A 14,888-nucleotide genomic window follows, 5' to 3' on the forward strand; every position below is an offset into this window, starting at 1 on the left:
GTAAGCAAGAATTCCAGTAGTTTCCCCTGCTGTTTTATCTCATCAGCTCAGATTCATTGCAGCTATGGCTGCTTCATCCACACCAACCAGGGCTGCAGGGACAGCACTGGGTTGGCTGGGATGCCCTGATGGCAGGGAAGGAGATGAAGCCAGGTGGGTGACAACCCTGGATAAGGGACAACACAGGGGCCATGGGTGAGCCAGGACCCTCCTGGGAACCCTCTGCAGAGTGCAGATGCTCCTCTGCTACAATGGGACCAATTGTACCAACGGAGCTCTTCTGAAGGCTTTGGCTCAGCTCTGAGCTCTCTTGGTCTTCTCTGGTTGCTGGTGTTGATGGGTTGAACAGCAGCAGGAGCTGCTGCTGGAGCTGACACCCCCAGGCTTGGGAGAGGACTTCTCTTTATAGGCAGATAATGAACCCCACACCTCCCCCCATCCCTCCTCTCATTGGCTGCTGTCACTTTTGGCACTGAACACCAAAATCTGCTCCCACCAAAACCATCCCCAACAGCTGCGCTGCTCCTTCCCACACCTCCTCCATTCACACTCACCTCTCTGCTTCTTTTCTTTCCCCCTTCCAAGAGCTGCTGGAGCTTATCAGGAGATGAAAGATTGAAGGACATGCATAATTAATGGCCTGGATTTCCTTAAATAATTTAATTTTGCCATCACGTCTGCATTCTTCAGGTATGGCTTTAATTCTTTAATTACAGAAGAGCGCGCCACGGCGCTCTGCCTGATTAACGGTCAAAAATTAAGGCTGGATTGGAGTGGAGGGAAGGATGTGTAAATACAGCAACGAGTGCATGGAGAGCTCAGCAATCTGCCTGTGTTAAGGGGATCAGCCTGGAAGCTCTCAGTGCAAATCACTGCTCAGGGTCAGCAGTCCCAATGGGGATTGCAGCCCCCAGGTTCCGGCCTGACAGAAGCACTGCGGTGCCATGGGGCTGACCCAGAGACACCCCAAAATCAAGGCTTTGTTCTGCTAAAGCAGAACAGAAGCAGCAGGGCCAGGAGAAGCTGAATGCTCTCATTGCAAAGTGATATTTTCAACTCTAGGAATGAAGAGCAAACTCTTTGGTCGATGCAGTGCCATCAATTAGCCAAGGGCCAACATCGGCGCTGGCTGTAGAGGATTGCTCTGCTTCTTGGCTCTGCTCACAGCCCAGCAGGCAGAGGGAGGCAGCAGCCCAAGCTGGGACAGCAGAGGAGAAACAAGAAGTGGAAAACAGGAGAGAAAAGCGTCCAAAGGGATTGGGAGCATCGCTGCTGGGGTTCATTGCACAGATGCTCTCCTGGAACCGCTGCCCCAAACCCTTCTTTCCACTCTTCGTGCTGTTTTACTTTGATGCATCGGAGGCGTTTCTCAGTACTGAAGCAAATCTTAAAGCAAAGGACCGAAAGCACAGGTGTGGAAAAAAAAAAAAGCCCTAATGAGCAATTAAGGGAAAGGTTTCACCTGCACAGCAGCTGTGTGACACCAGGCAGCTCCATCCCTGCTGTGCTCACTGCCCACTGGGTTCAGGTCTGCTCCCATGCACTGCAGTGAAGCAAACTTGTCCCAGGGCTGCAGTGCTGCTCCCCAATCCATCCCCAGCTCCTGCCACTGCTTGAGGCCACCCCATCCCAAACCGAGTGGCTCCAAGGGGCATTTCAGACCATTCACACAGCCCTGCCTTATAATGGGAAGATGATCATGATTAATTATCCTACCTGTCTACAAAGGGAATAATTTCTCTTTGCTGGAATAACAGAAATGGTTTCTTTTACACCATAACAGCACTTTATTGCCATGGGGCATCTGAAATCCCAGCACTTCACACCTGTGAGCCCCAGGAGGGCTGCTGTGCTCCTGCAGGACAGCCCTGCTCTGCCGCCGCAGTGCGAATACAAACAGCACCTCTGTTTTCTTGTTGTTTTTTTTGTCTTCCGAAGTCAGAAAAATGAATAATGCATTTTCCCCCATAGCACCAAACTATAAATTCTCCTTACACAGCTCGGAATGTTTCTGAAGAGAAAAAGCTCCCAATTCCCTCCCCCCGAGGTGCAAAATCTCAGTTCGATAATGTGTCACATTTGGGTTTTTCATTTAGGCGCCGATTTATTGTGGTTGCTGCTCAGCCAGCAGCCCCCTGCGATGGGTTTTATATCACTCAGCTGTTCGGATGTGAGGATTTTGCATCATCTCAGCCTCTCCCCAGGAGATCAAACCTGCTGCTTTTATCCCAAAGCCCCAGCAAAGCTCGAGGAGATGCAGCACAACGCCCTGCGTGGAGCTGCTGACACCACTTCAGGTTCTGCCCTCTGCACCACCTCTGGCAGCCCCCCCTGCTCCTCACTTCTCCATCTCACCCCAGTGCCTTTCCATGGGCCTTTACCTGCCCCCAAAGAACGGCTTCAATGCCTCTTTGCACTCCTCTAAGCATTCCAAATCTCTGGGTCGTGCCGTGGGGACCGAGGCACACAGAGGCACACGTGGCCGTTATGCTCAGCTCCAGGGCTCTGTTCCCCTCCAGACAAGGGGGAACGGGCAGCAGATGCTGAGCACATCAGGAGCAGCACCGCAGAGCCGTTGGCTGCCTTCTGCTGAACACAGATCTCTGCCTCCCCGGCCCAGACATCAGCCACTGCCATGCATGGGGGTCCTCTATGCTGAACCCAGCTATGATTCAGATGTCCTGGCTGGAAGCCCAGCTGGACACTTCAGCCTCATTAGATCCCATGAGAAAAAGGGAACACTGCCTCAGTGGGAATTTCTAATGAATTCAGCCACACAACAACAGGCGGTGAAGCAGATGAATCCATGGAGTCCTCAGGTGGGGCTGCAGAAGCTCAGGCAGAGCTGAAAGCATTGGAAGCATCTGCAGGAGCAGCCCAACGAGGGGATGCCTTCTGGGTGCGATCTGTCTCTCACAATAAGAGAGGGCATGACTGCACGGCACGACATGCTAAGTGGGAACCTTACATGGACAAGGAAAACTGGAACAATCCAAATTAACAATTACTGAGCAATAAAGCAACATCAGGGCTGCATTTCTCTCATCCCTGAGCTGCCTTTAGGATGCTCCCACCCACAAAACCTTTCTCCTCTCTCCTGGTTTTGATGGAGCCCAGAGCTGAACGTGTGTTGTGCACAGGCCCAGGGCTGCACGCAGCTGCAGGGTCCAATGGAAATGCCACTAAAATCAGCTGAAAGCTTTCCATTGACACACACTGTGTCAGCTTGGAGGTCCCCCTCCCCTCCCAGGTGGATGCCACGACTTTTTATCCCCCCACGCCACAAGCTGCAGCTCTCCTTGCAGAAGGCATCACAAGTTCTACCACCACAATGCTTCACCCCACATCTGCTGGGGAACCACGAGTCGTAGGAGCTGAAGAGCACCAATGTGTGCTGAGAACATCCTGCCTTGTGGGTGCTGATGGGGGCGGAGCAGAAAGCGAGGATGCAGCAGCAGGAGCAGCAGGCAGAGCTCAGCCCAGCTCCGAGCAACGCCGACCTCCTCCCAGCCCGGCTCCCCATCCGTGGTTAATTATTCCAGCATTTCATTACTCACCTCACTTGCTTTCTTCCTTTCTCCTCCGGTGACAAATGAATTTCCAGGTGCTCTGTCGGGTGCTGTAGAGCGTAACCAGCACAGCCGCTGCGTGGCCGTAATTCGCTTGGACAGCTGCACCCCCCCCGCCCCCAGCAGCACAGAAAGGACCTTCCTCCCATCCCTCATCCTCACGCTGCTCACTCCCAATTGTGGGCCCCAAAATTCAGCCACCGCGTGGGAAATGGGCTCCCAGCACAGCGGGATCGAACCCCAGCTGAGCGAGTAAATAAAAGGAGGAAATGAAGTAAAACAAAGCGATAAAATCAATAACATCGCGACCTCCCCGCGTCGGGCTGGATGAGGTGGGGGGCAGGACGGCCGCTGCACTTAATTGGGGTAATTAAGGAAGGCGTTTCCATCCCTGAGATCTGCTGGAAAGCCAAAGGAGCCGCAGCTGTGGGTGGAGCGGTACGGACGGGGCAGCCCTGGAGCTGATGGCTCATTTACAAAGCGCTGATAGGAACCGCCGCTCATTAGCTCCGCAAACGCTCATTGCGCCGGCTAAATTAGAACCTGCTGGGCAGGGCGAGACGAGCCAACGTGGGCTGATGTTACTCAGTGATTTCTAAGGTGGGCTGCCCGGGAGTTTTGGGCTGGCTGAGCTCCACCTCTCCTGTTGCGATGCGGGGTTTTCCCTCGCCGGTGTCCTTCGAGTCCAGCAGGATCAGCGCTGCTGCCCTAAATGCCATTAAAACCCATCCTCGTGCGCAGCTCAGATGGCTCAGCCTGTGGAAACCTTCAGGGCTGCATCCCAGCTCCTTCCTGCCGACCTCATTCCAGGTAGAGCAGCTGAGAACACGACAGATGAAGCGCCTGACTTGGAAGAGACAAATAAAAAGCAGCGTGAAAGCCACAGAGAGCAGCCGACCTGCAGCTGTGCAGCCAGAGTGGGCAGAGCAGAAGCAAAGCAGGGCATCAAAGTGTAACAGCCTTCCTTAAAACTAATGTCAATCAGTGCCCAGACATGAGCTAATTGCACTCAGTTACTGGGGGGTGGAGGGGAGGCAGAGAAAACAGCCTAATTAAAGCAAATTGAGGCATCCTGGAGCAGAAAGAGCAGAGCTGAGCAGCAGTGGGATGGGGGGGAAAGATTGAGGTTGGATGTTGGGAGGGAAACATTCAACTCTCTTTGCTGTGAGAGTGGTGAGGTGCTGGAACAGCTGCCCAGAGAGGCTGTGATGCCCCGTCCATCCCTGGAGGTGCTCAAGGCTGGGTTGCATGGGGCCCTGGGCAGCCTGGGCTGCTGTGAAATGTGGAGGTTGGTGGCTCGGCGTGTGGCAGGGGGTTGGAGATTCATCATCCTTGAGGTTCCTTCCAACTTGGGCCATTCTGTGATCCTGCAGAGCTTGCAGAACGGATCTTACAGCTGCAGCAGGGCCTGAGAAAACCCAGCTGGAAAAGCAAAGCAGTGCATCCTGCACACGGCTGGGATTAACCTCCAGGATGGCACAGGGACAGCCATCATTTCCTGCACCGTGGACTGCCAGCCTTATGGCAGCTGATGGGGAGGAAGCACGACCCATAGATGGGAACATCTCACATCAGAGTGCTGTAACTGAGGGAGCAGCTCTTCCATGCGGTGCTGGGGATCCAGACTGCACCGTTTTGGCTGGGGCACGGAGCTCTTTCTTCCAAGCTGATTGGTGCAGCAATTAAATGACTGATTCGTTGTCTGGCTGTGCCTTTCTTCGGGGTTTGGAGAGATGGAAGTTCTGCACTGTTGCAGATGTCTCGTTTTACATCCCTGGTTTTAAAGCTCATTTGGAGCCTCAGCCAGAGGGGCAGAAGGGACCGGAGGGGGACGGGTGGTCACCCCACAGAGCTGCAGGACTCCCACCTCCCCAACCTCAGGCACGGAGCAGAGCAGAGGCTTTGCACAGAGATGTCTGCAGGAGGCTGCGGGCTCCTTTCCGACCATCACAAACTGATGCTTCCAACCTGGGCTGCACAGAGGCAACTTCTGCTGAGCAGAAGAAGGTTCTATGCTCCAGCAGCAGGGAGACCAAAGCGTTGGGCAGGAACCTCAGGGATGCAGCTCTGTATTGGTCAGAGCAGGAACATGCAGGCAAACGTCTTGGGGAATCCACAAATGGAACGTGTCCATTTATCACTGAAAAACTCAGGAATTTTGGGGGCCCTCCCAAAGTGTGACATGAAAACACACTCCGTGCCCCTTTCCAGCTCCAAAATTCTCCGCCATCCAACTCGATGCAGTACCAATCCAGCAGCAGACCTGCACCAAGGGCCACCAACAGCAGTCAGCCTCGCTTCGGGGAGCTGTGCTCCTGATTTCAGTCGCGAGGTGGAGATGGAAATCAGCTTCAAGGGTTTTGTTTGTCTCTTGGAGGTTCTTCCTTAAGTACCTGATTTCCAAGGGGCTCCCAGCACAACCAGCATCCATCCCCTCCCTGCTGGGGGGAAGGGGAGCAGAAGGGGAGCACAGCTGGAAGTGCATCACAACTCATCAGCGCAGAGCAGGTGAGGAGAGAGGAGGGCAGCGACGGACGGCAGGCAGGCAGTTCAGCTCCTCATGGATGAGTCTTGGTGCAGACTGCACCCAAATTGGGGCTGCCCTCCCAGGGCATCGCGTGGGGATGGCAGGGAGAAGCGTGTGGAGCTGCTGCTGGGACAGGAGCAAAGTGTGAGTGCTGCTGTGTGTCGTGAGAGCTGGGCTGAGCTGCAGGGCTGCTGCAGCACTGAACCTCCAGCCTTGGGGTGACCCAGCAGCCTTGGGCACGGCGTCGTGTGCAGCTCAGCATCCAGATGTCCTGGAAGAGAACTTGGGCAGCTCGTGAAAAAGGCACCAGAAAAAAAAATATATTAAAACAAAATACAGGTGTATATAAATATATATATATATATATAAGAAAAGCAATGCAAAAATTTATATTTTATTTTAATTCAAAAATTTAAAATAGCTTTCAAATTCAGGAAAGTATGCCTGGACACAATGAAAAGCCTCATATACAGAGACAGATAAATTAAATTGTATATATTGCAGACAAGCCAAGTGTATGTATAGATTACATATTTACACTTTTATGTAAACCATATTTATACATTTTATTACATTTACAAAAAGAAGCTGATCTTCCACTACTGCGTACTACAATAATGAAAAAACATTTACATTGTGTCTTTTTTACTGTACAAACTTTTGCTTCATAAAAATATATCTCTGTACAAAAGAGGGATTTTTTTTCTTTTTTTTCTTTTTTTTTTCTTTTTTTTTTTACTTTTTCTTTCTTTTTTCTTTTTTTTTCTTTTTTTTTTTTTTTTTCCTTTTCTTTTTGGAACATAATGCAAGTCCTCTGGGCACAAGAATGGAGAATGGCACACATCACGACCCAGCCAGCTTGCAAAAAAATGGGATCAGACCCCTTCCTCTGCCTTTGTTGCTTGGGAACAGTAGAAAATGGTACCTAATAGGTTGAAAGCAGCAAATCTCGTGTAAGGACGGCTCCTGCCCTCCCTGCTTTGCTGTTGAAACATCCCAGGTTTGTTTTACACACCTTGACACGAGCTTCTCCTTGCTGTTACACTGACTGAGTGGGATTTGGAAAGGTCTGAAAGGCAAACGTGGGATCTGCTGGGCTGTTTGTGTCCAACCTGCTGCAGTGCCAGCAGCCTGCTGTTGGTGGCAGCTGGGGGATGATTTTCTTGAGCTCCCAGAGCTGGGGCAGATTCCAGCTCTGCTGCTGTGAGATGCTGCAAGGTCTGTGCTGACACGGGTGCCAGGGTGCTGCAGTCACCAGCACAGGGGATTGCAAAGGGGTGCAGCTTTAGAGACTCGTTGGGCAAGGGAGCCTGGTCTGTTGTCTGTGTTATGGGGACTTGGCAAAGGCAAGGAAGAACAGGTTGTGGGTTTGGCTAAGGGCAGAAATCACAGATTAACTCAGCTTTGGGAGGGGCCTCTGAAGTCAAACAGGGGCCAGAGAGCAGAGGTGAAGTCAGGAACCAGCTGTATCTCTGCATACAGGAGGAGGAGAACCAGGGGAGCATCCTGACCTCAGTTACATCGGTGTGATGGAGGGGCTGCCCCCAACTTCACTGCAGCAGCTCAGCTGAAGCAGGGGAATTGGACACAGCTGAGCCCTGGCCCCGGACCCCCAGACCCCCACTCTTCTTACTTCACCTTCAACTGGCCATTTCAGGGAAGGGCAGGGAGCTGGCAGCCCCTCCTGGCTTCCCAAAGGAGCTCAGGCCTACAGCCAGCTTTTCTGGTTACCTTTCTCACCTGTCTGATGGTCTGGCATGAGCTGGGAGGAGCAGTGCAGCAGTGCAGGAGTGGCACTGAGCTCACACGTGTGCTTCCACCCACCTCTCAGGTACGAATCAGAGCACCTTTGTGATGCTTTGGGGAGCAGATGGCATTTTTTGGCAGGCTGGCTGTTCAGACTATAGGCTGGAGAATGCTGCTTATTCTGAGAGCACTGAATGAGAGACAGAAGTAAAAAAAAAAAAAGATATATTTATACATACACACACAGAGAGTAAAAGAATAAACAAAACATAAAAAACTACCCTGTGGTTTTCATCAGACAAAACCTCAGCTGACATCAGGTAGGGGAGAGCCAGTGCTCAAATACAAGCAGAGATGTAAACACCACTCCATTTGTTTTAATTATTTTCCCTTCAAGTTTTCTGTAAGAAAAAGCTGTTTCATTGACTTACTGCTCTAAGTCAACAGTATTTCAGAGAGGTGCTCGACTTACAGTTTGGTAAAATGGCACTGTTGCCTTCTTGGACTCCAGCACGGTTCAAGAAACAGTGACTCAAATCAAACAGACTAAACCCCTAAATCAACAGGAGCAGCTCTCCTCTTTATTAGAGGAGGGCATCACAAAGCAGCGTTCTTTTAGAAGGGAGGAAAAATGTCAAGTCCCCTTATCTGTTCTCATGAAAGCCAGGCCAACCTTTCCGCCCCTGGGAAATAAAGGGAAGAGCTTTGGATGGAAATTAGCACTCTTATTGCATTGCCATTTGGAGGATCAATATGGAAAGGGCAGAGGCTTTTGAATGCAACCAGTTTTGGGGGGAGGTGGAAATCAGTGTTTGTTATTTTTAAAGAGGTTTTTGTCCCTTCACGTCTGTCAGCAGTTTTCTCGTGAGGGTTTTTGGGCATGGCTGACGTGGGCAGCTGGCAGGAGCCAGGGATGGAGGGACGTTCCCTCAGCAGCCCTTGAAAGCAGCCTCAGGCTCTGAGAGACTTCCTGTAAATTGGCAGAAGAAACCCAAACTCAACTAAACGTGCCAAGGAAAATTAAATGTAAGGAAGGGGAGAAACGTTTTCCCATTGAAAAGATCCCATCTGAACACTTCCACAAAAGCCCCGGCTTCAACAAACCAGCGGGTGACCAACCAAACCGAAGACAAAGCAAATCCTCACCCTGCCCCACGCTGGTATTTTCCACTGACTCCAGTCAGCACCTTGTGCAGTGCAACCTGGCTTCCTCCCTGTCTGCCCAAGATCCTCCAAAAGCGGAGGAGACCCCTCGTACCCCCCTGCTCCCTGCAGCACACTGAGCCCATCGCCTCGTTTCCACGGCCCTCCGCTTCCCCAGGTCTCACTACCAGGCTGGTGCCCACTGGGAGGAGCTGTGCAGAGCAGCTGTTTGCTTGGCTTCATGATCCATGGAGGGATGCAGAGGTGGACGAGGATGATGGAGCCATCTCTCAGGAGTAACACAGAGTCCAACAAGGCGTAGCAGCTTCTCCACAGCCTCAACAAGGTTGGAAGGAGGGAGATGGGGAGGGAATGGACGGAGACTAGTGAGGTGAAACACAATCATTTGCTAGATACCGACCCTGGAGGAATCTGGGACAGTGGGAAGGGTGAGAGAGAAAGAAACGGTTTGTGAGTGCACACAGAAACGATGAGAAAACCCACAACAGCTTTGTTACCTCAGAGTGAGAACTTGCCAGCCTAGAAATGCCCCTGAGGCTCTGCCTGGGGCTTCTGTCTACAAGCTACTTAATCCTCAATGTCTATGTGGTCAAACTTCCAAACCCCTTGGCTCACCCTCCTCTGTATCTTTTGTACCACTGAACAAAATCACAGTGCGTGATCTCCCATACAGACTTGTTTTTTCCTCCCCTTCCCAGTGCTTGTGCTCATCACAGGGATATTTGGGATTCCCTTTGTCACTGCTCCCCAAGAGGCCACGTCCCAGCTGATCACCAGACCCCAGAGATGGCAGTTCTGGTTTGGGTTGTGCCCAGCACAGAGATCTCCCAGGCAAACCAAACCACAGAGCGCTTCTTTGAACCACTCTGATCCAGCTTAGGACAAACACGAGGCTCTGACAGCCTGAAGGCAGGAAGGAGACACCCTGGGAGTGGGGATCAGCAGCACACAGCCCCCCCCCAGCAGAAGGGCAGTATTTTATCCACAACCAGTTTCACCAGGCTGAGCTGCGGGTGCCACCGTTCCGCTCTGACGTCCCCCCTGTGCCCCACTCACCACGCAGGGGATGAGTGCTATACAGCTGTGCACACAGTGCTGACTGTGAACTCTGCCTCGTTGGCCATGATGTCCGTGGGCTGCAGGTTTCTGTCATACATGGGGTTTTCAAACGTTGCTCTGACGTTGGTGTTTTCATGGCCCGCGTAGCCATTGAATGGGACTTTGGGTCTCCTCCTGCAGGGTGCCAGAAGGAAAAACCCAGAGAGGTCACGGCTGCTCCTGCTGCAGCCACAGCACTGACAAAGTCAGTGGGAAAGAAAAAAGCTGCTTTTGAAGAAGGCAAACACCTGCGGGAAAGGCAGGAGGGATCTACAGCAAATCTTGTTACAGATTCGTGGTACAGGAAGCTTTGCCATAGTCCTACGTGTGCTCCCCCTGCACAGCATCCAGTCCACACAATGCTTTGAAGTGCAGCAACGTTTCCACAGCAATGCACAGATCAGGAGAAAGAAGTCATTTACAACGTACGCAAAGCCCAAGTATGAAATTTACTTTGCTTCACCCTCCTGAACGCTGCCACAAATCTCACTGATCGCCATAAAAGCCCTCAGCACTCTGCTCTCCCAACACCCCTGCATCTCTGTGCACTTTTGCTCTACTCCTTTTTGTTTTTTTACTTTCTGAACTAAATGAGAAACCAGGTCTGGAGGGAATGCTTTTAAGACAAGCTCACAAATACTTCTGTCAGCCCTCTTATTTTGTTTCACTTACTGTGTCATTCCTGAAACCCACCTGTGTTTGTAGAGATAAAGCACAAACCCTGCAATAATCAGGGCTATGAAAGGCACAAGAATGGCAGCTGCCACAGAACTGCTGTTAGATGCAAAATGGTGTCCTATCGATTCTGGATCATTTTCCATCATGCTGACGTCTGAAACACAGCAAAAGTAACCATGCTTCAAAGCAGCACTGCAAGAAGTGGGGTTTGCTTGAGTTACATCTTCAACAAGACAACAACAGGGTTAGAAGTGGTGCTGTGGAAGGTAATCAAAAGCTTCTGACTTGCAGGAAGAATGGCTTGGCAATCTAGCCTGGCTTAGTTCATCATCATTTATTTAGGAGGGTGATTAAAAGCAGATGTAAACAGATTAACCTTACTGATTTTCGGCCCAGCAGGGCTGAAAATTAATGCCAGGGACAGTAGAAACATTTCCTGCTCGATAACCTCCACTGCAACCACAGTGCAGCTGTCAGCAATTAAGGGAAGAACTAGTAGTCAGAGCAAGGTTACCCAGTCTCTGAAGGCCAAACTGCCCGAACCCTTTGCCACGCACAAAGCCCTGGTACACAAAGGTGCCACTGGACGACTCTGATGAGACCTGGAACGATAAGAACCCGGAGATGAACAGATCTGTTCAATGCTTCCCTGGTTTGCAGCACCCATCTCGTCAGCCTCCTTCAACTTCATGCACTGTTTTAATTTAACTCCATTCCCTGGAAAAACGTGACATCTTTTTAGAAGTCTAACTGCCCAGCAACCTGTTCAGACTCTCGCATCTCAAGGGGGGAAAGCATCTTGTCTGTGATAAAGATGTGCTGACAGCGATGCCCTGAGCTCCAGCTGGCCGTGGGTCGATGAGATGCACGCTGCCTGTGAGCTCCACTGGGTCTCTTATGGGCATGGGAAGCTACCAGGCTCAGAAATCGGGGTGCAAAGCTGACTCCATAAGGAAAGACTGGCTCTTCTGATGTGATGCTTAGCAGATATAAGCGAAACAAATTGTGCTGGTTTCTCCTCTGGTGTTATCTGGAAGACCTACAGATAACCAGGCACAGATAACCAAACACACAGCTGCAGCGTGGCAGAGCTGACTGCTCATGGAACGTTATCTCATGTACTGGAAGAATGGCCCAGGTGCCCTCAGGGCAGGCAGGTCACTGCAGGATAACAGCCTCATCTGGGGAGTTACGTCCCCACATGGGACAAATGCAGTGAGAGGAAAGCTGGGGTTATGACAGCAATGGATGAGTTGTGTGGACTTTGTATACGAGGTGTCCAAGTACTTACGTGTCCATCGAGAGCCCATTTATCGTTTTTGAACTTGTTCACAAAGATCTCCACTGGCCCCATAATCTGATAGACCTGGAGGAGCAGGTGCACGTCTTCTTTCTTGTAAATGCCTGGAAAACAAGTGACTTTTAACCACCAGATCACAATGTCTCAATTCAAATTTGAAGCGATTCGCTTTCTCAGAGAGGGCAGCAACTCCTCCTGCGCTCCCATCCGTGGGGTCACTTGGAACCACACCACGAATTCTCAACCTCACATCTGTCCCCCAGGATATTAAAGGCATTTTGCACGTGGGAAGCGATTCAGCTGCAAATATTTCCTATGTGACACCAGATCAGTAACACGATGCTCCTAGGGGGGCCAGAGACAAGGGGTATTCACACCATTTAACTGCTTGGATTAAATTACAAGTCAGTGAGCTGGGTTGTGCTGCTTTCCAGGATGAGTCAAAGCAAACTCATACACAGGATTTGTTCGTCTTGCTCCACTCAAAGACTGGGCACTTCCAGCTTCTGTCCAGCTCTATCACAAAGCCCAGACCATCAGATAACAGAGCACGCTGCTCCATGCCCAGCAATGCCATGAACTACAAAACAGCCACGTTGGTTCCCTCACCAGAAACCTGGAGCTCCACGCCGCTGTGGTCTATCAGAGTGGCATTGACTTTACTGGTGACAGGGTCAAAGCTGGTGACAGACAGCATTGCAGGCTGCTTTTTCCCCATGTATTCATAGGAGCCTTTCCAAAGGGAATTTCTTGCAAACACATCAGCAGGCACTGCAGAGCACAGTAATTAGGGGCAGAGAAACACAAGATACGATCATCATACGATCCTGTGATCGTTGCCACTTGTTTCCATTTCTCAGAAATCAACACAGGGTGGTTTTCTTTCTTGCCTCGAATTCAAAAATATGTATTTAAATATCCCAAATCCCACCCACTCTCATCAGTGGTGAGAGTGATGTGATCTTTCAGTGCTGTGCTGTCATCACTGAGTACAAAGCCAAAGAGAGGAGAACAAACGTGCTGATGACTTTCATTTTGGTGTTTTGACCAAAAAAAAAACCAAACAACAAAAAACCCACAAAAGTTTTAAAAACAAACAAAACCCCAAACAGGTTCCTATGGAAAAACCAGCACAGACCACCAACAAACCAAAACCAAACACAGAACCAAAAAAGCTCTGACGTAAAAATATCCCAGAGGGCTTCAGCTCAGAGCAGCGGCGCTGGTGCTCCACTCCTGAAGGCGCCCATCTGCTCTCCAGCAAAGCATGAAGGAAGGGGACGGGGCACTCAGGCTGCTGCCACCAGCCTAGCAGTGTGAAATGTGCAGGACCAGCTGCTTTTCTGGCTGCTCCTTTGCCACAGAGCCAGCCATGCCTCCTACCTGACAGCTTGGAGAGCGGCGGGTCCCGCGCTGTGCCCACCGGCCGGCCGCTGGGGCGGACGTCAGCTGGAAGAGAGGAATGAAACCCACAGCCAAATGAACACTGCTGCACCCGAATCTGCTGAGACACTGCTGCTGTGGTGGTGCTCATAAAGGACAGCCTTCACCTTCAGCTGCTTGAGCACACAGCAGGGCTACCACCACACCGGGGCTTCAGGTGGGTTCAAGACTGCACGATCTTGAACCAAGAGCTTCAAGGCACAGAACGCACAGGTACAGACCAGGTTCAGCTTGTGCAGATGTTTCTAAGTCTAAAACATCAAGCAGAAAATCCCCTCACTTCCCCCCGTTTTCTGGGGTCTGTGGATGCTGCAATCAGCTCAGCCACGCAAACCATGGCTTCTCCAAAGCGCCCACGTAGCTCTAACAGAGTTGCTCTTTTCTCTCAGGCTGCAAATCCCCCCTCTGCAGAGACGGAGGCCAAAGCCACGCTGCTCACAGCTCTTACCGAGGCAGATGGGAGGCTTCCCTGTCCAGCTGCCATCTGCTTTGCAGGTCCGATGCTCAGACCCTCCGGTGAGGTAGTACCCACTCTGACAGGAATAGATCAGGGTGTAGCCAAGGGATGGCAAATCCAGAGCCCCAACGTTGGCGTGGGAGGGGGTCTCAGGCTGCTTACAGTGGTGAGCTGAAAAGCACAAAACCAGAGACGTGACACAGCAGGCAGCGGCACTCAGAAAGGCAGAAGAGTGGCACCAGCGATGTCAGCTGGGAGACGGATCTCTCAGAAGAGTGTTTTTTTAGCAAAAGCTTTCTCTGCTCACTGAGGGACGCAGTGCCATGCCTGGACTTTTACCAGCCAGTGAATTAATGAGACCATTTCCCACGCTTTGCTGCCAGATTGTTCTTCCTATCTGAAGCTCTCAGGGGATCCTTCACTCAGTTCCAGCCTCCATGAACTCAACATCAGGCTCCATCACCCCTCCCCTTTTCAGGAAAAGAAGCCGAAACCCAACGATCCTGAGGACCTTGTGCCTGACACACGGAGGAGGAGAAAGCTCTGCTCACCCTCCCAGAGCCAAACAGGAGCCTGTGATCAGATGGCCACTTCTGCATTCCAGCAGGGATGGAGCGTTTGTGATGCCTTCCCTTGCAGCTGTAGGGCCAGGAAAAGAAACCGAGCAGCTGCCTTTCTCTTCTCTTTAAGCTTTCATGGACAAAATGCTCCTCTGCAGGAGGATTTCAGTGGATGTACTACAGGTCTGCATTTGTATAACCTCACTTCATAGGACTGCTGTCCTACTGATAATTTGTACCTATCCACACACAGCATCGCACAGCAAGTCCTCAGGAGTGTGCAATAACCATAAATTCCTATCACTGCTCAATTAGTTCCAGGATTTGGCCACAGGGATCCGGGCTG

At 51.2% G+C, this 14,888-nt stretch overlaps 1 protein-coding gene across 2 annotated transcripts in view; it reads right to left on the reverse strand.

Annotated features, from left to right (window-relative positions):
* Positions 1-6,478: 6,478 nt before the first annotated feature.
* CSMD2 (CUB and Sushi multiple domains 2) overlaps positions 6,479-14,888 on the reverse strand; it is a 230,522-nt gene continuing 222,112 nt past the window's right edge. For both annotated transcript variants that reach the window (XM_052698617.1, XM_052698618.1), the window contains 8 exons: positions 13,974-14,153; positions 13,466-13,531; positions 12,692-12,853; positions 12,074-12,186; positions 11,297-11,384; positions 10,798-10,936; positions 10,063-10,239; positions 6,479-9,417 (listed from right to left, as the gene is read on the reverse strand). In XM_052698617.1, coding sequence (XP_052554577.1) covers positions 10,080-10,239; positions 10,798-10,936; positions 11,297-11,384; positions 12,074-12,186; positions 12,692-12,853; positions 13,466-13,531; positions 13,974-14,153 — 908 coding nt within the window. In that variant the 3' untranslated portion in view covers positions 6,479-9,417; positions 10,063-10,079. The remainder of the gene's footprint in view (positions 9,418-10,062; positions 10,240-10,797; positions 10,937-11,296; positions 11,385-12,073; positions 12,187-12,691; positions 12,854-13,465; positions 13,532-13,973; positions 14,154-14,888) is intronic.

This window comes from Tympanuchus pallidicinctus, unplaced genomic scaffold (assembly GCF_026119805.1).
Source record: "Tympanuchus pallidicinctus isolate F22 unplaced genomic scaffold, pur_lepc_1.0 scaffold33, whole genome shotgun sequence".
In the NCBI taxonomy this organism is placed as follows: Eukaryota; Metazoa; Chordata; class Aves; order Galliformes; family Phasianidae; genus Tympanuchus; species Tympanuchus pallidicinctus.